Genomic DNA, 22,248 nt, shown 5'->3' with positions numbered 1-22,248 from the left:
AAACAAAGATGGCGTGGGGCGTTCAATTGTTTTTGCAATAACCTGCTTTAACTTCTATACCGTTTGACCGATTGTAACAAATTTGGTATTGTTGAAAATAGAGCATTCCTTGGGCCATAAGAATCAACCAAAATATAGTTAATTTAGTTGAATCCTTCTCCGCCACTATGTTTTGACACTATGATCCAAAATCCTAAAAAAATCAAAAAAATCAAATGGAATGATATGACTTTTTCGTTATGAAAAAGTAGTCAAATAACACCCAAACAGGTCAGTGAAAACCCTGGTGAAAACCGTTTTTCAAAATCTAGTTCCTAACCACAAATATTGGGAAAATGAGATTAATTAATTAATTAATAAAAATGCTTAAATAATATCTTATTTGACGTATTTCCTGTATTTGTCCCTGGCGCGAAAGATTGTTTGGAAAAGGACCCTACACTTTTAGGTAGGCCTTGGAAAATTAAACAAATGAAACACGATGCATTATAAAATAATAACAGCCGTAATTTGTAAATTATTCTGCTGTGTTTACATTAAGAAAGTGCAGTGTTTTTAATTTGTAATCTTTTCTAAAATGCCGATTTCTAACCAAGAAGCATTTAAAATGCTGGCGGCCATGGTTCGTGGTCGATTCGGATAACGCAAATAGACGATGTGGACTACGATGGTCGCATTTTGAAAATACCTACTCAAAATATATCGCCAGCATATTAAATGCTTCTTAGGAAAAGGAGTACAGTCCGCCTAAATATATGAACATTGTTTTTTGTCCATTTTTATAGAATATATCGTAAACTAATAAAAGGTTTTTTTTCGAGTGCCACTATGGGGATCTCACTTATCTTAAGAGATAGAAAGTTGCCAATTTTCGTGCTGAATAAGAATCTGAAGAGAAATTTGAAATATCTTTAATAGTTTTGAAGTTATCGCGAAAAAACGAAAATGTCTGATTTTCGTTTTTAATTTTGTTATGATAAACTAATCGTAGTACCCATTTCTAATTAACACATTATTCGGACACTTTTTAATGGAGATTTCAAATATGGCATCCTGTTATTAATAACTTTCAAGATGACGGAGAAACACGTGGCAATTTTAGTTTTTCTTATGTACGCCATTTTGAATTTTCACATTTTGAGATTACGTCTTTTTTTCTCTTTACAACGATATATCACACATGGTGGTCCAGTATCACATTTTTCCTAAAAATACAATTTTTAATTTTTTGAGAAGAGTGCTTTGGAAAAACAAAAATGTTCTTTTGTTGACACCGTGTATAGAGTGAATTTGTTGATTTTTTAAATATTTTATTTCCGGTAAAGGAGCACAGTCTGCTTTCCAAAAAAGAGTTATAACAATAACATTGAGCTAGCCGCAGGTAAATTTTGAGGAAAGAAATCTAACATTATATTAAAAAGTCAAAATCTAGTATTCCGATAATTTACGTCACAGTAATGAATGTAGGTACTTAATTTTTCATTTTTGTGTGAATAAAGTTTTATTTATTGTTTATTTTCTAAAAAAATCGCTTTGGATCCCAAATTGAATGTAATTTAGATTTGGTTGTTGTTTTTGTTGTTGAAACCGCATTTCTGATTTTAAACGATGTTTAATTTAAAATATAAATTACATCTTCACAAGGTTAAATAGTTCCCATACATTTTCTAGCAAGACACCTTAATGTAGAATTGCGTTATTCCATAGAAATTGTTGATAACAATTTAATTACACCTCCTTATTACATTATTAATTGCTAGGTACCTACTAGCTATGTAGGTAGAATCATGATTCTTTCCATTTGGTAATAAAACAAAAAGTGTCGTACCATATTTTAGCAATACCTACAAATAGTTTAAATTGGTTATTTGTTGTTACTACTTTACATTTGTAATAAATTCTGTGGCATATTCTGCTGATTCAAATCAAAAGGTAACAAAAAAGTCACTTACCGAATTTCAGGATCGATTGCCAATTTATTATTATTGCTTTCAACAATAGCGGTAGTTTTGAGCTTATTGTCTTCCGCTCCTATAAGCACTTCCGTTCGGCCATTTTGAAACGGCGAGGACGATCTTCTATCACCTAATGTTCTTATATCTAACGATTGAGGCGGGGGGTCCTTACTATTTTGATTTGATAACGTTACCGGTTTACCCCTCTCCGCGGTCGTTACTCTAACATCATTTGGCACTTTACTTAAATCTAAATTATCTCCAAATTGCTGAGTTAAAATAATATCACTAGATTTATGTCCGTTCGTTTGATTCGGAGGCAATAATTTTGATGTTGTGATTGATTCTTTTGATGAGACTACCGCCGTCGTTATCGCTCCGCTGCTTGGTTTGCTTACGGTGGGGTTGTTGTTTAAAGGTTCGGTGGCGGTCAAAGATGTCACGTATATTGGGGAGTTGCTTAAAAAACCGTTCAAGTCTTCGCTTGTTGTCGTTTGCTGATTTAGCTGGAACAAAAAAAGATGTATCACCATCACATACATTATAACCTGTACAATTTTAATGACACACAATCAAACAAAATTTGAAACAACCATTGGCATTGGCATTATTCTCACGTTGCAAACTTGAACAGTTTTATATTAAGTCCTCGATACTGACGTCCGAATCGTTAATCAATTTCAATACCACTACCACAATTTCCGTACTATTAAGTTTTTACACTACATTTTTTTCGTGGCGTCTGTCTAGCCACAACGGAACCAACGCAATTTTATTTTAAAATTGCACTCGCTGTCGTCGATAAATCTTAACATTATCTCGCAAGTGAACGGATATGAGGCGTTTCTTTGTGTTAGCCTTCCTTTCGATAAACAAGGATCAGGAATTAGCCACAAACTCGGTTATTTAATAATTGTTTAATTCAAAATTCGGGATCAACTTAAGCACGATCACACGCTTCTCTTAAAAATCTCAACAGAACAAAATTCCAAGCAAAATAAACCATAGATGCTATCAATTCGGGCGTCCTGCCAACATTGCGTCCTCCTGTAGGTAAGTTAACATCATAATTTAATTACAAAAAAAACTAAAAATCAAGATTCTCCCTGGACTGTACTCTGATAGATACACATCTTCGTCATCGGATGCGCCTTCTTCTTCGTTAGGTAGTTTGTATAGCTTCAGCTGACTAACCTGGGCTGTTGTGGTGAAATGACGAAATGACTCTCCGGGAGAAATTTAAACTCCTCAACATCACCGCATCGCCTATCAGTTCACTTCTGAAAATTCCTTGGCATCTTAACGTGTTTTGTATTTTCCCTAAACGCGGCCCAGTGGCCTCGGGCAAATGGTCAAGTAGAACGCGCTTCCCGCGATAATGACGGCAATGGATTTTGAGTTCAATTGGGACGAGAGTATACAGGAGGTGGAGCTACCACGGTGTCTCTAATAGTGGTCGCTGATATCCATCACGCTGTGTCTGCTGGAATTGTTCGCATTTATCGTTGTCTGTTCAGCAGAACGTTCATGTGTGGGTGTGCTCTTTACCTGTAGGTTCCGTGTCGTGCAGTAGTCCTTTGTATGACCCGGTTGTTTACATTTGAAACACAAATTATAATCTTTCGGACGCGGACATTCATTGGCATAATGTCCCTCGGACGCACAATAGAAACATCGCACTGTTTATTTCAGTTTACCATCTGTGTGCGCTCTTTGACTTTACATGCGGCATCGTGTCTCTAGTTTTCTCCAGTCGCCACGATTCTTGTATCTCACCGAGTCGTGTTACTCTTTCCAAGGATACCATACCATGCCTCGCCTTGTTCCTTGACCATTAAACACGAAATTAATACTTTCTCTCCAATTCAGACTCAATTTTCTCTTAAAGGTTAAATTTAGCACGTTGCACAATCTCAGTTTCTCATGCAAATACGTTTGTACTCGTTTCTCCATGCGTCTCCACGAAACTGACACACTTTCACGTAAGTCAAACCTGAACTCGAATTCAAACTCTGGCCGCAAACGGATTTTCACCCCCCTTACGTGAAACTAACTTCTATTCCCTGCAACTAAGTGGATTCTCGCATTTTCCCAATTTAGTTTCGTCTGGCCAGTCGCCATTTTGCTTGATCTTTCATTAATCGACCACAATACACTTGACGTTCTATATCCCACTTCTGAATATTGTTAGGATCCTTTTCGAGGATCAAGAATTAGCCACTAACTCGGTTATTTCTTAAAGACTTTTCAGCACGACCACACGCCACTATTTCGCAGTCCTCACTCTCTTGCCAACTTAAAATCGCCACAGAACTATAATTCTAACCAAAATAAACCATAGATCCTATGATTTTCATTAATCCTTTTGTCTATATCGTAGTAGTAATCATCTTACCTAATGACAACAAAAATAAATAATCCATAATATTAACAGCTGGACAAGGCACTTTTTCTCGCGTTCCCTTTATTGACAAAATTTGAGATTAATAGCGCTTTACAGTGAAGAGTATCCCACCACTTGAGCAGATAGACCGGACCGAAATATTTTGAAGAGAAGAATGTATTTGCCGGGTCACTGGTTTCCGGATGCGTCGTGATCGGTTAATGGCACGAGAAAAGTTATCAGCGCCAGTCTGACGGGTGATAATGCAATCTTAATGTGTTTTGCGTGACCAAAACTTACTAATGAAGAGATCATAGAGCGCTGTGCTCAAACGCGTGCATGATTAGTTGGACATGCACAAGGCATGGGTTAATGAATCGATGTGGTCGATTTAACCTCTTTTTCTGGCGGAAGTGAGTGGATACATTAAACTAAATTACGAAAAAACCGAGGGGATTACGTTTGGAAAAGGTCAGCAAGTACTGGTATCCTAACGTGAAAATTTCGAGGTAGCAAGAAGAATTAAGTAGAAAATTGCGCGGCACCACTGTTTTTGATTCAATTGACACACTACATCACACAATTAAAATTAATGTGATCGCCCAAACGAAAATAAATACTTAAAGGATATGCGTGCAGATCGAAGGGATTAACTTCCCTTCAAAAGAGGTTAGCAAATTCATTCTCGAGACAGTAAACTGATTATGAGACTGTTTTGCGTCAAGAATGCAAATGCGTCCGTAAATTCATGTCAATTTATTAAGTTGAATTGACCACGTATTTAAATATCCGTCGCACTAAAGGGCGAATATCTAGGACAACCTTGGCCTCTAGTATCTCATCTTTTGAGGGAAAACAAAACAAAATAATCCCCTGTCCCGTCACGAGACCGGAGTTCCATAAAAAAGGCGTTTCAATCCAGGGCACCCAAATTAACTAATAGGCTATTGAAGGTGGCTGTAATGCATGAGGTTTCTGAGTTGAAGAAATAATTTTCAAGTTACAATGAGTTTTGTAAGAAAAGTGAAGAAATTCAAGGCACTTAATGAATTTTATAAATTCAAGTAATTTTAAGAATACCTAGTCACAGATTTAAAGAAACTGAAAAATCGAAAAAATTAAATACTCCTGAAATTGGACAACGAGAAAGATTCGATCAAATGATTTTGAATAATTCGAACAATCTGAGGTCTCATGAATCAGAAACAAGTTAAAAAGTAATCGTAAACGACTTACAAAATGCGCATTTCCACTTGCATTCATTTCCCATTTGTAAGATGCAACTTCTGTTAAAATCGTAAAAATCCGCCACAAATATGAAAGATAGATAGCGTTGCACATGTGCAATCCATTTTTGACGTGCTACTTCAATTTCTGTTTATAAGAAGAATTTCATTTCAATGCTTTTCTAAATAAGAAAGTTGGAACTGCGCATTTGAAACTGGCGTTAGATTTTCATTTATTCCAAGTGCCTATGTATCAAATTTCATTCAAATACTTTTATAAATAAAAAAGTTTGCAATTCGGTTTATAAATAGTCGAGATGCAAAAAGAGCACTGTGAATTTTGAATCGATTCGACTCAACTTGGCATTGCGTATTATATGGCTAAAGCTATGCCCATATTGAATTTCATGCAATTCAGTTCATCATAACGGAGATGTCAAAGCGATCAGACATTTCTAACCAAAGTTATCAAACACACGGACATATAGAGGGACAGACAGACAAAGGGACAGACGAACAGACCAACAGACAGACAGACATACAAAATTATAAATGATCTCTAGGATCGTTAATAAACGGCAAAAGTGTACAATTATGGAACATGTAAAAAACGGTTTGTTGGTTTTTTTACAATAACTTTTTTAGCAATAAATGCAGAAAAAATTCCTTCCTCGGTGCAAGCCTCGACACCATAACGAACCATTTAGCGAAAAAAGTAGAACAATAGCTCTTAAGATAAAAAAAACTAGTATCGTCTCAACGAACGAGAGGACGGACGGACGAACGGACGGACAGCCGGACGGACAAAGTGGCCACAATAGCGCATTTATTTTTTATTTTTGTGGAAATGCCCTACAAAAAGGAATATGAAACGAATCTAAAAGAATCGAAAAAATGTTTAAGAAAGAAAAGTGCCAAGAATCTGAAGAAACTGAAAAAAATTGAAAAATCGTACGAAACTAGAAGTATAGACAAAAATTACAAGATTTCGGAGAAATGAAAGAATCCGAAGATACCAACGATGCCGATGGAACACAGAAAGATCAAAATATCTGAAGAATCCCAAGCATCCAGAGTAATCGAAAAATTCAAAAAACTTCGAAGAACAGAAAAAGAAACAAAGTATCGGAGGATTGGAAAGTCTTCAAACCATATGTCCATATTCTTCCACTCTTCTTTGAAGCAATCCATTTTTCTTTCAATTTTTCTCATTTCAACCTTGTCGATTTCTTTAAATTTTTCTGTAGATTTTTCGAATCTATCGGATCGTTCAGATTGTTTATCGATTTTCTAGACGAACGTGCCAGAATTAAAGATTCTACTTGTTATTGATTCATCGTGTTAACCGCCCCGAACAGACAGGCAGAGAGTACGGTTTTATAGAGAACCTGTGTAGCCCGCTATATGCAGATGCTTTCGCTTCCAAATTTTCCGTAATTAGATACGTCAAATCAGCCAATCGAACCGGCAGACTTATTAATTAGACAACATAATTAATATTAATCTGACATGACGCATGGAAAAACGATAAGTATGTACCCAAATGTCGCCGTTAGATTGATTTTAAAGATTATTTTAGAGTAAAGGGATTAGAGGCGCCCAACTGAATAGGTTGTCACACGCAATTTAGGAGACAAAAACGGTTTGTGCGTTTATGGTAAACCAATTTAAAACTCTTAAATTTTGAACAAAACAAAAGGGCATTTAATAACCAAAGTATGGTATATCTATATTAAATGGTAAAAGTTCATATTCAAGTACTTCTCAGTAATACTCATCTAATAGTACTTGCTGTTTTAAAAATAATTCCTATGTGTAGATAGTGAGGTGAGTAGGTAATTATTAAAAGTAACATCGATATTTTGAACATATTGCTCAGGCTCTGGTGACGTTGATAAAGTCAAGTATACATAATGCGTGTATGTTAAGGGTGTAGGTTAAGGGTAACTGGATATGGCTTTCAAGAAATCCACCAAATTTTACGTAAGGCGCCACCCCTAATCGCTTTTCGCTGTGTGCGTTAGCCCTCGCCCTATTCATCACTTGTAACATATCGCAGATCACTCAAGTGACACGTTCTCGTATTACAAAAATAATTTTGTGGATCTAGGCCGTAGCGGAAACGACAATTTTGTAGACGACCCGAGACAGGTTGGTGGGTTTGTTCCCGTCACGCATTCATAAAATTTTCGATGGCTTCGGCTCTTTGTGTGTAGCCGCCAATACTGTTACGCTTACGGGAAGAAGCAAACAAAATCAGACAAATTTAACACAGCTAATCATAAAACAAAAAGAAACACCCAACACAAAACTAAAAAGAACATTTAGGCTTTTGTAGAATTCAATGCTTTTTCTATTTTTCATAAAATGACCTTCCCCAAGTGCAAGATCTTAATCCTCTTCAACATTAATTTGTGGTCATTTCGAGCTGCTTTGTGCGGAAACTCTCATGGTTAGTGCGGTAATAATAATGAAACGCGTAATTAATTTCTAATTTGGGGGTGACGTTCGTATCTCTGTTTTGTGTGGATTACATGTTAATAGTACACCCTCCCTTCCAGTACCTGGCACTCGTGGATTCCTCCGGTGACGTAACTAATGAGCGACCTTATTTGGTTTTATGCACGCCTGCCGCTATATTATGTACCTACGTAAGGATAAAGTGGTTCTTATCTTGGCTAACGTAAAATGGGTTATTATCTTAGCTATTGTCTTGAATCGTTTGTATCTAGTATAAGTGGAATCAATGTCGATTTTTCTTGTCCCTTTCACGAATCACGTGATCGATGATGTTTCCGAGGACATCTCAGAATTTTCAATTATTTCGTGGAATTTGGACTTAATTTAATCGATTAATTTAATTCGCGTTGTGAGATTTTAATTTTTGGAAGATTTTTCAAATACATTTCAGAACATATAAAAATTTTCAAATTTAATTTTAGATAAAAAAGATTAATTAAAATTTTTCCGACTTGAAATACGTATAGCTCGATAATAGTATATTAAGATGAACTGAAATTTTTTGAGTTCATACCCAAACCTGTACCGAAATAGTCGAAGTAGGTATTCGTCAAGCAGTCTGTTGCTTTAGATAATGGAAAATAGTATAAGGATATATCTAAAAATACCCATGGGCACAAAAAACGTTTATGGGTTTTATTTTTGCAGTAAAATATTTAAACAAGAAAAACTAAATACAGTTAAAAAATGCATCAAATTCATGTCTTGGTCATTAAGATAATGCTCTTGGTCTTTTTTCCAACGATCTTGGTGTAAGTATAAATAACGTTTTTGACATTCTAGTGAGTTACAGAAATTTTCATTTTAATCATACACCGGAGTTCGTTCTTAAACATACACAAACCAACGAATAAAATCTGCATATCCGTAAAATTCTTGTGAGACAGAAAATTTCAGAAAAGTTCAACACAACCGTAAAACGTCTCATAAACGTGTAAGACAGATGGACGCCCAAGATTGATTGTTTTATTTCATTTAATAATACATTTAAATTGTATGAAATGTGCAGGTGTATTATTTTATGGAATTATATGGTATTGCAAAATTGTTGGATAAAGCTGACTAGGTGTGTTAAAAGTAATGTGTTTGATAAAAGAACAATTGATACCATGTTGTTTACGTTAATATGGGTGTTTTTAACTTCGTAACAGCGCGAACACTCGGTATTGGCATTTCATTTTCATGTTTGGTCATTTGTTCAAGTGGAAGTTAACGAATTGTTTGATGTTCATAGAGACTTGTAACGAAGCACCTATTTTTCGCCTTGACGTTTCATATCCGAAGTTATGCATCGTATATTTGTGGAGCCGGTATCTAGAAGCAAGCGTTTTAAGTTGTGGGCATCTTTACAAAAAGTGTCGCGCCGAAAGTATTTGTGTTGGTTCTAGGAATTGAAGATAGAAGGTAAAGGTATTTGATTTAATTTCTATAGTTGTGTTTCGGCCGCCGCTACCGTTAATAAAGCTGCAATTAATTCACCGTTTGCAACCGTTCCCGTTAGGGTATTTCAATTGTCTTTGTCGCGTCCGAAAGTTCTTGTCATTTAGAAGACGAGGCAAATTAATATTTTAGAATTTCAGCCATGTTAAGCCACTATTAGCAGGGTTTTGTTTCTATGGTAAATTAAAACGAGCATTAAAACCGCAAGGTCATGCGCTGATATCAATTACAAATTTTTCAGCAAGCCGCACAATTAATTAAAAAAGCTGGAAAACCGTCGATCTCTCCATGCCATAGCCGAATTGTACTCGTATAAAAGGCAAAGCAGTTGTTTAGACGGGATCATTATACCTTTTGTATTTTTAGACGACGTTCGTAAGTACCGTAATTTTTGAGATTTTTCGTAAATTTACTTTACTTACTGGAAACCGTACCTTATTTAAATCAGCGATCGCTTTTGGTGTTTAGCCGAATAGCAAGTTGATCCATAGATATAAACAACAGATTGCGATCCTTATGTATTGCATTGGTCATTTAGGCATACTTAAAAGCGCCCTCTATTAAGTAATAGTATAAACAAGTAGCGTGTAAACATGTAAAATGACGCTAATGGATTTATTCATTAAATGTGGCTGCAAAAAATTTAACGCGCTAAAGTTGGCACAATTCGAATTCCTTATTATTGGTATTATTACAGCGATATGATATGATAGGAGCTAAACTGAGCTTTTGCTGCAAAATCTAATGCATAAATCCATAAGCGTAATTTTACAGTTTTGGAATGTACATGTTTATACTGCTGCTTATTAGATGGCGCTTTTAAATATACCTGAATGCAATGAAATGCATAAGGTTAGCAACCTGTTGCTTGTGTATTGTATCTGTGGTTGATTTTTCTGCGTTTTGCACTTTCGTTAGCTACGTTTTGTAAGTAGGTACCGTAATTTTGAGTTTTCCGTAAATGTATTTTGCATTCACACGTTTAGTTTTTGCTTTTACATTAAATTTACCGCACCGTGTCTACAACTGTTACTTTTTCTTGCACAGTAATTTCTACTGCTCGGCTTAATTGCAAGGTAGTTTGTTGTGACTTTACGTTTCATTGATTATAGGGGGGGATATTGTTTCGCTTTCCTGTATTTACTTTCTCGTATATACCGCTACCGAATCCGATTATTTACTGTTCCCACTTAAGATATTTACTGTGCACTTTAATTTTGTTTTACAATCACCAGTAGCCGGCCGCCACTTGCTCTTTAGAATTCGTGGAGCTGCCGTTTGAGTTTGTCCGAGGCTTCCAAGACCGATCCGCCAAACCGCTGCAACCTCCGACCTTGACTATGGGCAAGGCCGTACCCTTGGTGGCGCTCGAGTCCACCGTCCGCCAAACAGAACACCCATGCTACCGCCGACTGCCGCTACTTTCGTCTACTCACATGATTTAGTGACTATAATTTGTACATTTATTTATTTTTGTTGTAAATTAATTTATAAACATTATTCCACTACTGTTTATTTAATTTATCATGCCATTTGTGCACGGACAAAGTTCGTCGCATACTTTCGCCGTAAAGCAACAAGCCTAGGGATGGGAATAACTGTAACTAAACTCGTTGCGAATCCAACTCCGGTTAATCTCGAAGCTCATCTTTACGGCGTTGATACCTTGAATGAAAGGGTAGCTACCAACCCGCGACCATGTGACTTTTCTCCTACCAAACTCCAGGCCATTACGTTGCTTCCATCTGTAACGTTTTTTTAAATGTTTATAATCCTTTTAGTAACCGTTGCGCTATCTAGATATTTCTCGTGAAAATGCCTTGTAGTTAGTTTTGTTGGCAACACTTTTCATATTCTACCGCTAGAGGTAGAGGTCATACAAATTTACTATTCACTTTTAATTTAAGTCACTGTACTATTCACTACCTGTACTGTAGAACAGAGTCGATTGTTACTTGTGAAAGAACATGCCGCCATTATGTGTGCTGTGGCCATTTTGGAATCTTATACTTTGGTAAAATTCCATCGTGTAGTTTGCTGATATATTTCTACAAATTAAGCTGTTTACGGTATGTGCTAGCAATTGCGTAATAACCATGACATACTGATTTTAGGCTTTTATTTTCTGGTTTATTCTCTTTTCTTCATGTTACTTCGTGGTTGTCTACCTGATTATTGTTATCTACATCGAAATCCTTTGACGAAACACCGATTTACCCAAAATTAGGATTAGGTACATCACCGCTTACCGACGGCTCGTTGTCGATCAACATTTTGCTTTTGCTAGTTTAAAATCATTTGAATTATTGCTTTTCGTTAGGTGTTGATTACAACTTCAGTATTCGAGTTGCTCGACGTGACAAACGTTAGATTTTTCTCACACTTTATATGCTCCTCTGTTTGTTTAGTGTTTTTACCTGATCGCAAATTATTGGCAGAAAGCGCCCTTCTGAATTCAGACGGCCGTCGCCAAGATTCAATGGTAATTTCGTCGAAGCTACGTGAAATGACGTTTGTGCATAAGGTTTTCCATAGGCCCAAATTGTAATTAGTATATTTTTTTTGTGTTGCGGAAGTATATTTCGATAAGTATCTTCTGACTACGAGTTTTTGTAAATTACCTACTTTTGAATTTAAATTTACACCCATCTCTACTTTGCCTGAGGTCATTATTATGGAATTAAAATGTGGACTAATTTTAGAGTGATGTATAGGTACACGTTCATCCAACAATCGTAAATTAATTTTTGGCTGCTTTATTGAAATGCCAAACGCTTGAACGATTTGCTTTCATACGTTCCCGCATTCAAGCTGGCTCTGTTCTAGGTACAAGATATGATGCGAGTAAATCAATATTGCAAATAATAGCCTTTGTTTTGCGTTAAAAGATAAGGTACGTTAAACTGTACAAACAATCTACTTTGGAATAATGTTTGCCTATTTGATATCAAATGGGGAGCACAAGAAAACGAGGCGTGTAATTCTAATTACTGTTTGACTTCACGATTTGTGTGTACACTTGTAATGCTTTTAGCTATAGATAAAAGGATTTTTTGGTCTTTTTAGCATTGGAAATGCTTATGTTTTGTATGGGTATGAAGTTACCGGTTTAGTCAAACAGAAAAGAAGACAGTGGTGTCGCGTCAAGTGTTGATTGTACCGTACTCGACCGCAATCGGTAGATGCACGAAAAGTCGCGGATATTGTCGATATGGTACTTAGTTAACAGTGCGCAAGGGTTTTGTTAATTCGAATCTAAAAAAGGATTGCGAAATCTGTGAAATTTAGGTTAGAGCAGCCAATCGGGCGTGCTTTAGGTAATTAGATAAATATGGAAACTCGCACCTTCTGAGTAGGCAAATAGATAAACATTAGTTTCTCAAGCAGAAACCTCCCTTGTTTAAATTCTGTATAATCGATAATATCCACAACTCCCTGGGATTGTTCTCCTTATTCCTTGCGTGAAGGAAATACATTTCCACTTGACTAGTCACGACGACATTTATTGAAAATATTCATTACCTGTTGTGAAAGTTTGGTCATGTCGACGGGAGTAACCCGTTTGAGAGCCGAGAGCCTCTCGAGTCGCTCCCGCGCTTGTTGTTCCACAGCAATAACGAACGCATCTTGGACACTGCTCGAACACAAATCCAAGTCCACTGCTGCAAGAAAGAAAAGAGAAAGCGTTAGTTCATGACAATGTTGGGAATATTAACGATATTTCATCTTCCGAAAGCAAACAGTTTCGCGGATGTATAATCAGCGGGAAACTTTCGCCATTCGACGCTCTCGATTGTATCAAAGATGTTTATTATCAAACAAATGTCAATTCAACCCTCCGAACTTTAGAAACTTTACGGAAACGGTCGATTCTGATTATTTACATTTTAAAGCCGCTATTTGCAAATGGAGTCAACTTGGAAAATTAGAAAGAAAGTAAGCGTGGCGTAGATTGTTTTGTTTTTACTTTAAAATCGAATTAATCAAATCAAAACAACGCATAGCAACATTTATAATAATACATACACATCAACGGCAAGAATGGCATTTGATTTGATCAAAAAAGATATGGCCAGGCAAATGGTGCCTAGGCTGGTCACATCTCCAGCCCCACCGTTTTTTTCGATTTTGTACGTAGGCAAGCGGTCCTGAAATACGGTCTGACTGTTTAAATGCGTTTGAAAGCTGCCGGCGCCGGTGAGTCGTGGGATGTGGTGGGAAGTTGGTTGTTCGGGGAGGACCGTCAGGTATTGCGCGTTGAGCGGTGAGCGAAGTTAAGTCGCCCACCCGTAGGTTACCTTAGGGTGGATTTTATTTTGTCTCGCGGCAAACTGCAAGAGAAAAGTAGCATGAAGCGGTCAGTGCGGTTAAGTCGCCCTCCTCTAAGTGACTGCAGATCGCATTTTATGTTATTTGAATAAGCGTGCAGTTAATCCGGTCACCTGTAATTTACCGTAGGGTGGATTTTATTGTGTGTTATTTGATTTCCGACGAGCCGCCAGCGCAGTTAAGCCAGCCACCGCAGAATGTTTCCATATATTAGGGCGACAAGCTAATAACCGAGAGTATTTGCGGAAAAAATTGCGTGCGCCTACGGTAGCGAAGTATAAACGCATGACATTTTAAACGGGTCATTTAAAATTTGCTGACCCTAAAATTCAAAGGATAACTTGTGAGTTAGAAACTATTACAATAAATACGAACAATAACGGAAGTTTTTAAACCGGCGAAATTAAATTCTGTGACCCTGAAAACTAGAAAAATGGACTAGGGAGAATTGATGATCCTTACGCAAAATCAACTGTCATGGTGGTTTTCGGGAAACGGTAATTGATTCCTTCTTCCTGCCATACTCCCAAGACCACCCGGTATTACGCTCTCCCCCAAAATGATTACGACAATGAGTATGGTTATAATTATTTTGTAGGGAGTGTCATGAAATTTTTCATTTTTGGGACATACACGAAAGTTCTAAGGGCTGAACGTTTTGGGAGAGAATGTAGCTTTGCTTAAGGGACACTTTATAACCCTATCTCAAAATTGTCATGATAGTTTTGGGAAAAAGATAATTGTTTCCTTCTGTGTGTTCCATACCGCCCTAATTTGTATGTATTTGTATACGCTCCACTATTTTTCATTAAACTGTATAGACTTCGACGATAGGCGGCTTATTTGAAAGAGAATGGGGTAAGGATCTCGTGCCTACCGGTATTTTTTCCTGGTCCTAGCATTAATATTATTAGGAGGAAAATACGCTCTCGTCATTTATGTTTGCATATTGACTTTTTAAACTTGTTATTTCTTGGTAATGGAACGATTTGCACCTTAAATGCGGAGATGTTCCAGATTGGGGAACTGGGACCGTGAATGGATATTATTGTTATTGCATGTATTCTGCGGTTACAATATCAGCATTTTTCAGATAAGTCAAAGATTATAGGATACATATTGTTATCCGATTTATTGTTATCATTGAACATAATTGCACGTGTTTTACCGGTACATTTGCTTTAATGTGAGAAGTTTCGACAAATTACGTAAATTCCTTCCACACAGAAACATTTCTAGGTCAACAAGGTAAATACACACATCTAAGGCGAGAAAAATTCCAAACAGTGTTTAGCATTCACAGATACGTATTAATGCTCAAAAGTTTCCCAAGATTTATTCTCGTATTATGTAAATTTAATCGCATCTTCGAAAAAAATATCTTATTATTATGCGAGAAGTTTAACAAGAAAAAATAAAGTTACGAAAGACACTTTTAAGAATACGCCGTTTTCTTTCTATGCTCGTTATAGGCAACGATTTTAATTATAGGAGGAAACTAAATGTAATTTAAACGTAATTGGCACTCCAATTTCGAGATGCTCCAATTATGCCTTAGCTTAGAGCGATATAGAATTACGACCACAATTACCCTAAACCATTCTATTACCGGTGCATGTAAGAACAAAAATTCTAGGAGGAGCGTTACAGCGTTTGGAGATACAATAAACCTTGAATTGATATTCCGGAATTTAAAGCTGTAATTATAAGCAACGTAAGTACTTAATTTTCTATTATAAAAGTTGGCAATAAAAAACCTAAACATTAATTAACATAATTTTTGAGGTGGGATGACGTTGACTGCCAAGTCCATTGTATACTTTGCTAAGTCATGATCGTACGAGGGCGGTTTTTATGTTCTACACCTGGCCATGAAACGAGAAGACGCACAATTTAGCCTTTTTTGCTCTTAAACATGTACCTACTTCGATTAGTTATCTTTAAGATGGATCAAAACGATAACACTCTGTATAGACAATGTCGAGAGTGAACCATCAAAGGTGATCGTCCATCTCATGGCTGTCTTTGAACAATCTGGAACCTTTATGACATTTTTTTTTCCGTTGGAAGCAGGAGATGTCGCAACGAACATTTGTACCCCTCCTAAAATCAGCAAAATAAATGTTTTCGCCCTCATTGGCTAGTGGGAGTGCAGGCATTAGGATACTCGTCCTGTGATGTACACGCTATTTTTTGCACTTTCATAATAGTTACAGCAATATTTAAAGGAAACAACTTTGTTTGATTGTAGAATCAAGATACCTTGTAATGTTATTCATGTTAGGGTATAATAGAAAATATCAGTTTAAGATTTTTGTTAATGCAGATGTGATTATTTAAAACGCCCCCGAGGAAGCTATGCCTCTCAAATCCAAAAAATTATCAAAGTCCTCGTGTGACGAAGGGACTTCAGCGCATTTTTGTGTGGCAGATCAGTATTCAATTAGCCACTTTTGACTCAACCATCAATAAAAGATATTGTCCAAGGCTACTACATTCACTTTGTCGGTACCCGCCTCCCACTTTCCGCGTGCACCCGCAATTAGCGTTTAAAGTTTTGACTCCACCATCAGTAAAATCTTGTCGGGGGCTACCATATTCCCTTTGTCGGTATCCACTTCCGATGTCCCGTTCCCTTCCAATGCGCGTTTGAAGATTTGACTCCACCATCAGTAAGATCGTGTCAGGGGCTACCACATTCCCTTTGACGGTACCCACTTCCGACGTCCCGTTCACCCGCAATTCGCGTTTGAAGATTTGACTCCACTATCAGGAAGATCGTGTCCGGGGCTACCACATTCCCTTTGACGGTACCCACATCCGACGCCCCGTTCACCCCAAATTCGCGTTTGAAGTTTTCACTCCACCATCAGTTAGATTTTGTCGGATGCTATCACATTACCTCTTTCGGTGCATACTTATATTACACCCACATTTTGGTGAATTTCGCTAAAAACCTTCCACAAGATAGTACTTAATTTTTGGGGCACTTCTTATTACTCGAGCTTCTATTGGCGACACGAAAAAGAGAGACAGCGATTCGAGATTTACGAAACGTTAAACCGCGTGACAAAATTCGCAACGGAAGGTAAAAGGCGCCCGAAGTTTACTACCTCTCGAAGACGCGCGCGCGCGCCTTGAAAATGGTCGTTAATTTCGCCCCTAGGACAAACAAGTTTTCAAGCGGCGTTAGTTATTTCGCAAATTCTAATTAAACGCAACCACTACGGGCTTAATGAATGTCCATTGCGCCAATAACTCGACAAGACGGAGATAATGCAAAAAACCGGACCTCTCTACGATGTCTAGATCAAAAGTTTTTCAATCCGCCCAGCCAGCCAGCCAGCCGGACAAAGTGAAATGATAAGCTCCTTTTTGTTACCAAAAATGCGCTAAAAACAAGTTTACGGTTAATGTTCAAATTTTCTTACATTTCATTGTGTACTGCTGGGAAAAAAGTGACACTTTAGTCCCGTATTTCTTAATAATCGTATGCATATAGGATGCACTGCTACACTTAAATCAGAATGAGTTCACTAACTGAAGCTTTAATATGACGACAATTATACAATCCAATTCCTTCAAGAAATTAAAGAACATTTGCCAATTAAGTTCAGTTGAATTACCCATAAAAATAGGAAACTAAAATTTTCTTTGCAAATTACCGCAACGATTTACAGTTTCTTTCGTACAGGAATTATATCAGAAGGTCTGAAGTTTCGTACCCGAAGTTATGACCACACCGTATATTTGTCGAGCCGACAGCTTTACTGAACACCCGGTATCTAGAAGCGTTTTAAGTTTGGCGCTTCGTTACTAAGAAGTTTCTGAATTTACTTATTTGCTCTTGGGGACGAGGAGTGAGTTTTCTGTGTTTTCATTTTGTTTTCCCCTGATAGTGCACGTGAGTTAAGCAGTGAATTATTAGTTTTGCAACCTTTCCTCTAGGAATATGTAAATTGCTTTAGCACCACCGAAACCTCTTTTGCCAGTTTTAGGTCCGTTAATTACCGATTAATAAATTTTAGTTTTCTAATGGTATACCAAAAACCAAGAAATTTCAGTTACTCCCTACCCGAAATGGACGTTTCGACAATTAGAAAACGCACTATGAATTTGGATCTTTTTGCTTTTGCATCTTCAGCGCTACGTTTTGTAAGTACCGAAATTTTGAGCTTTACCGTAATTTTTCTTTTGCAACCGTAACGTATTTCCTTTTCTTCTTTTCTTTTTGCTTTTGGCGTTTACCCGAATAGTAAATAAATCTTTTCGCTTTTGCATTTTTGCCTATTATATTTGTAAGTACCGTATTAATCTTTATCACTGCCATAAATTCATATTGCATCCGTACCGTTTTGTCGTTAAGTTGCCCGTATTCATTGAAAAACCGCTGCAACTTTTGGCTACAGTGGCGCACCCAGAAAAAAAATTCGGTAGGGGTTATTGAAATTAGTAAATCCAAAATGTTAACATAAATTATATTTTTAATAAACAACAGATTACACAGTTACACTTACACTTTGTCCGAAAAACACACAACAAAACATAAAAGAAATTATTTATGACTAAAAATATTAAGTTGAACTAAGTTTTAATTTTCTAGGTTTCTGTGCGAATTTCTCTAAAATATTTTCCACAGAAGGGGTCATGTTTCTATAAATGTTTAGAAGAGTTAAGCCTTAGTCGGTTTTCGGAAGAACTATTTCTTAAATAATTTTTGAGTCTTCTCAAAGTTGAAAAACTACGTTCGCCTTCCGCAGTAGAGACAGGCAATGTAGCTAATATAGCAAGTAATACCCTAATATTTGTAAAGGTGTCTGTAACGTGTTGTAAAGCACTTAAGACATCTCTGGGTCGATCTTCATTTGGCAATCTGGCGATTGCTCTATACCAAAGTTCGGCAACTAGCTCATCTATAGTTCCTGTCAAATCATCTTTATAAAATGATACTAAAGACTGGAATTCAGTTAAGGTTTCCTGGGAGAGAATGGTCGGATCTTTGGGAAATAGACTTTGAAATCTGGTCAATATTTGTTTGTGTTTTAAAAATCTTTCCTTTAGGTTACTTATAAAAGAATCCAAAAATGGAATATATATTGCAATCCGGTAATAAGTTTCGGTACTTTCCGTCAAGATTTGAAACTGCTAATTTATTGTGACAATCAAGTTGCATGGTTGCTATGGATTAAACATGCAAATTATAGTGCGCGAATTGATCACTTTGTGCACGCGATTTGCGCGCTGGAATGATTAATTCATAAACGATTGTAGGAAAAGATTATTTTTAAAAAATCTATCAGTGCTTAATTTGGGGGGGGGGGGGGGTTAACCCCGAAAACCCCCCCTATGGGTGCGCCACTGTTTGGCTACCGCTCCGTTAACTACAAGATGAGCTTTACTATCCGTTACACGAGTTTTAAGGGGGGGGGGGGGGCGATATTTGCTCGCTTCCGCCGATTTGTGTTTTGTTGCTTCCGTTCCCGCTACGTAATTTTGTTTTAGTTTTGCCGAAGTGACCGCTGCCAATTTCTGGACCCGTTCGATTCCGCCGTTTTACAGGTTGCGTTCACCCGCGGCTTCCATAACCGATTCGCAAGAGCGCGAGATTTTTTCGCTTGGTAGAGCCCGAGTCCGTCCGTCCATTTCTGGTGACAGGTCGCCGCCGACTGCCATTGTTGTGTTTAATGCATATAATTTGTATATTTAGTTATTTATTTTAAATTAAACACCAATTATTATTCCGCCATTATTTAATTTTAAAGGTCGAGAGGTTCCACCCTGTATATACCATGTAATTTCTAGGTGGGAAAAAACTGCCTGCGCCATCTAAAAAGCACGAACGGGGCTTACGTTGGGCATCTTGTATTGAATGGCGGTCGTGAACGCGTCGTTCCATAAATGTTTGTTGTTATTTAGTGTTATTTAATGCAGTATGTAGTAATTTTTGCATTTCTTTATATCGTATTTGTGTTTTGTATGCCGCATTTTGTACTTTTTGTGTGTTTGAATCTTTGTTTTTGAAATTTACTTGGTTTAACCGCAATCCATAATCACATATGTGATACCGTTATGCCATTGTTTGTAATTGTTTACGTTTTTGGTGTAATGTTTGCTTAATTTATGTTTATTGATGTTGATTACTAGGTCTTGTCCCTGAAGTAACATTCATATAAGTTTTAATTTTATTTTAATATGTGGAAATTACCGATTCGTTTGATGTATGTCCTGACTTGCTGTTTGTTGTTAACATTTTTCTTCGTGAATGAAGCAATCACGGGGGTGGTAAAAACTGTAACCATTTGAAGTACGACACCTAATTCCGTGATTGTCTTCGACTTTCAACTGTACGCTCGAAACCCGGAAACCAGGGGCGGGTTACCTATCTTGCAGGAGCGGGATTACGCTAATCAAAGCTCTTCAGTTTAGAATCTATGTGCGATAAATGAGTGGCGATTCAATAATTTCCACATATCTTGTTTTTAGTTAAATTTGCCTACAAGGCCATCTAATTTACCATCTTGCTTTTAATAAAAGGACTCTATTGCACCAAAGATGAGTCACATCCTGTGTATTTCACCCTTTCTTAGAATCTTGATACCTGCTTACCTGACCCATAAATCCCAAAACTTGTTTTTAACATATACCTCTTGAAGTTTACCTGCTACTTTTCGTTATAATTTTATGTTACGCATTCACATCATTACAAACAATTAATTTTACAACACAATTTGATATTAATTTGACGGCTGATTTTTTTTATTGGTAAGTTCTTTTTTCCCAGCCTATTTCTATTTTTATTCAGTGAACTACCATTTTCAAAGTTTAGTTTTGCAATGTAATTTATTTCGACTTAAATTTCCGAGCTTTCACAATCTTAATAATTGCGATCATTATTAAACAAACTTTTCACAATTTGAGTGTTTTATTTTACGTTCCTTCCCTACTGTGCTTCAGGTCAAAGCGTTGTCTACAACTAACGTAAGGGCCCCCTGCCTTAGATGTTTGATCACGTGCCACTTTTCAAATTTAAGTGGGATCTTATTTAGTTTTGGAGGGAATAGTCATTCGGGTGGCCATTTTTAAACGTTGCCGGATTGACTTTATTTTTGTGTTCTTGTAGTGTGAAGTTAGCGTAGAACCTGAGGGTTAAGTGCACTACAAGATCACCGCTTGTCCGCGAACTACCTCAGTTCGTCGCTAACTAGAACAGACACGGATAAGGTCGCTCCGCTCACTTACACGTAGATAAACCTCATAAAGCTAACCCCGGCAGCTAATCAGATGTGTTGGAGCAAACCTCGTCTGATTAGATTGTGTCTAGTGTCAAATGAAGTGCGCTTAATTGGTATGAGTTTTGGGACTGGTCCCGGATTTGTATAATAACCAGAAGCTGAGAAATTAATGAAAGAAGTTTTACTATTAAACGTTATCAGCCGAGTGTGCCGGTAGGCTGGAAAATCCGACCAACGGAACGTGATGCGTATCCACTTCCCTATATGACTGGCTATTAGATAAATTGCTGAACGCCCAATTTCTAATATCGTTAGATAATGTGTATCGCATCGCAAAAAGCACGTTTGAGAAACATAGAAATCCTAAAATTAGTCATTAAAATTTACAGTGCGCGAGTATTACTTTAAATCGAGACAAATGTCGGTTCGTGAAAGAAGAATTAAAGTATTTGGGTTACGTAGTAGACTGTAAAGGTCTCCAAGTCGATTGAAGAAAGGTCGCAGCCATTATGAGTATTCCAGCGACGTCGGAAGTGAATAACGGTTGTGGGGGGGCAAAAATCAGCGACCATGGAGTCTGAAAGGTTCATCCCATGCAAAATTGTGTAGGAATTAATGCAAAGCAGTGGGTTCTTTAAGTGACCCTGAAACCTGTTTATTTAATCAATCAAATAATGTATTTTGGAAAGAGAAGTTTTGAAAAAAATTAAAAAAAGTGTCGGAGGATGTCTATAGTTATATGCAAATGAGCAACTCAGAGGCACTTGACTTGATTGAGAAAACCATAGCCATAGATCATTAATATTTTATTTAAAAAATAATGGAGAACTAGAACAGAGTTACAAAAATTTTGTTCCTATTTATTGCACTATTGAGCATTGTAACGAAAAGCAAGTATAAAAAATTAAATATATCCCAAAAAATTTTCCTCTTTTCCGCAGTTTTGCTGGCAAATCTTTTCAATACAGGATGTTTACGGTCTTCTCTGATCATTTTAAGGGCAGTACAGCTCAAAAGAATTCGACAAACCCCAAAACACCTTAGCAAAAATTTAATAAGCGAGATAATACAGGGTGGGGCAGAGGAACTTGCTGATTTGTATTCGGCGCCCTTAGGCGACGGTTGCTCCGACGAAAGTGAGAATAGGTATACTTAAGAGAAGG

At 37.0% G+C, this 22,248-nt stretch overlaps 1 protein-coding gene across 1 annotated transcript; it reads right to left on the bottom strand.

Annotated features, from left to right (window-relative positions):
- Window positions 1-1,914: 1,914 nt before the first annotated feature.
- LOC116169937 lies at window positions 1,915-13,190 on the bottom strand. Its single transcript, XM_031486150.1, has 2 exons — window positions 13,047-13,190; window positions 1,915-2,461 (listed from the first exon to the last, which is right to left on the bottom strand). Exons 1-2 carry the CDS (start codon window positions 13,065-13,067, stop codon window positions 1,949-1,951), a joined length of 534 nt encoding a protein of 177 aa, XP_031342010.1. The 5' UTR covers window positions 13,068-13,190; the 3' UTR covers window positions 1,915-1,948.
- Window positions 13,191-22,248: the final 9,058 nt, after the last annotated feature.

The sequence above is a fragment of the Photinus pyralis genome, unplaced genomic scaffold, assembly GCF_008802855.1.
Source record: "Photinus pyralis isolate 1611_PpyrPB1 unplaced genomic scaffold, Ppyr1.3 Ppyr1.4_LG4, whole genome shotgun sequence".
Taxonomy (NCBI): domain Eukaryota; kingdom Metazoa; phylum Arthropoda; class Insecta; order Coleoptera; family Lampyridae; genus Photinus; species Photinus pyralis.
The sequence above is the reverse complement of the archived record's forward strand: the minus strand, read 5'-3'. Positions and strand labels throughout refer to the sequence as shown.

What these genes read in the sequence shown, in the direction of transcription:
- LOC116169937 (XM_031486150.1), bottom strand. Translation starts at nt 13,067, where the DNA reads ATGACCAAACTTTCACAACAG. An exon ending in TGACCAAACTTTCACAACAG is followed by an intron (nt 2,462 to 13,046) that starts GTAATGAATATT and finishes TTTTTGTTCCAG; the next exon opens with CTAAATCAGCAAACGACAAC.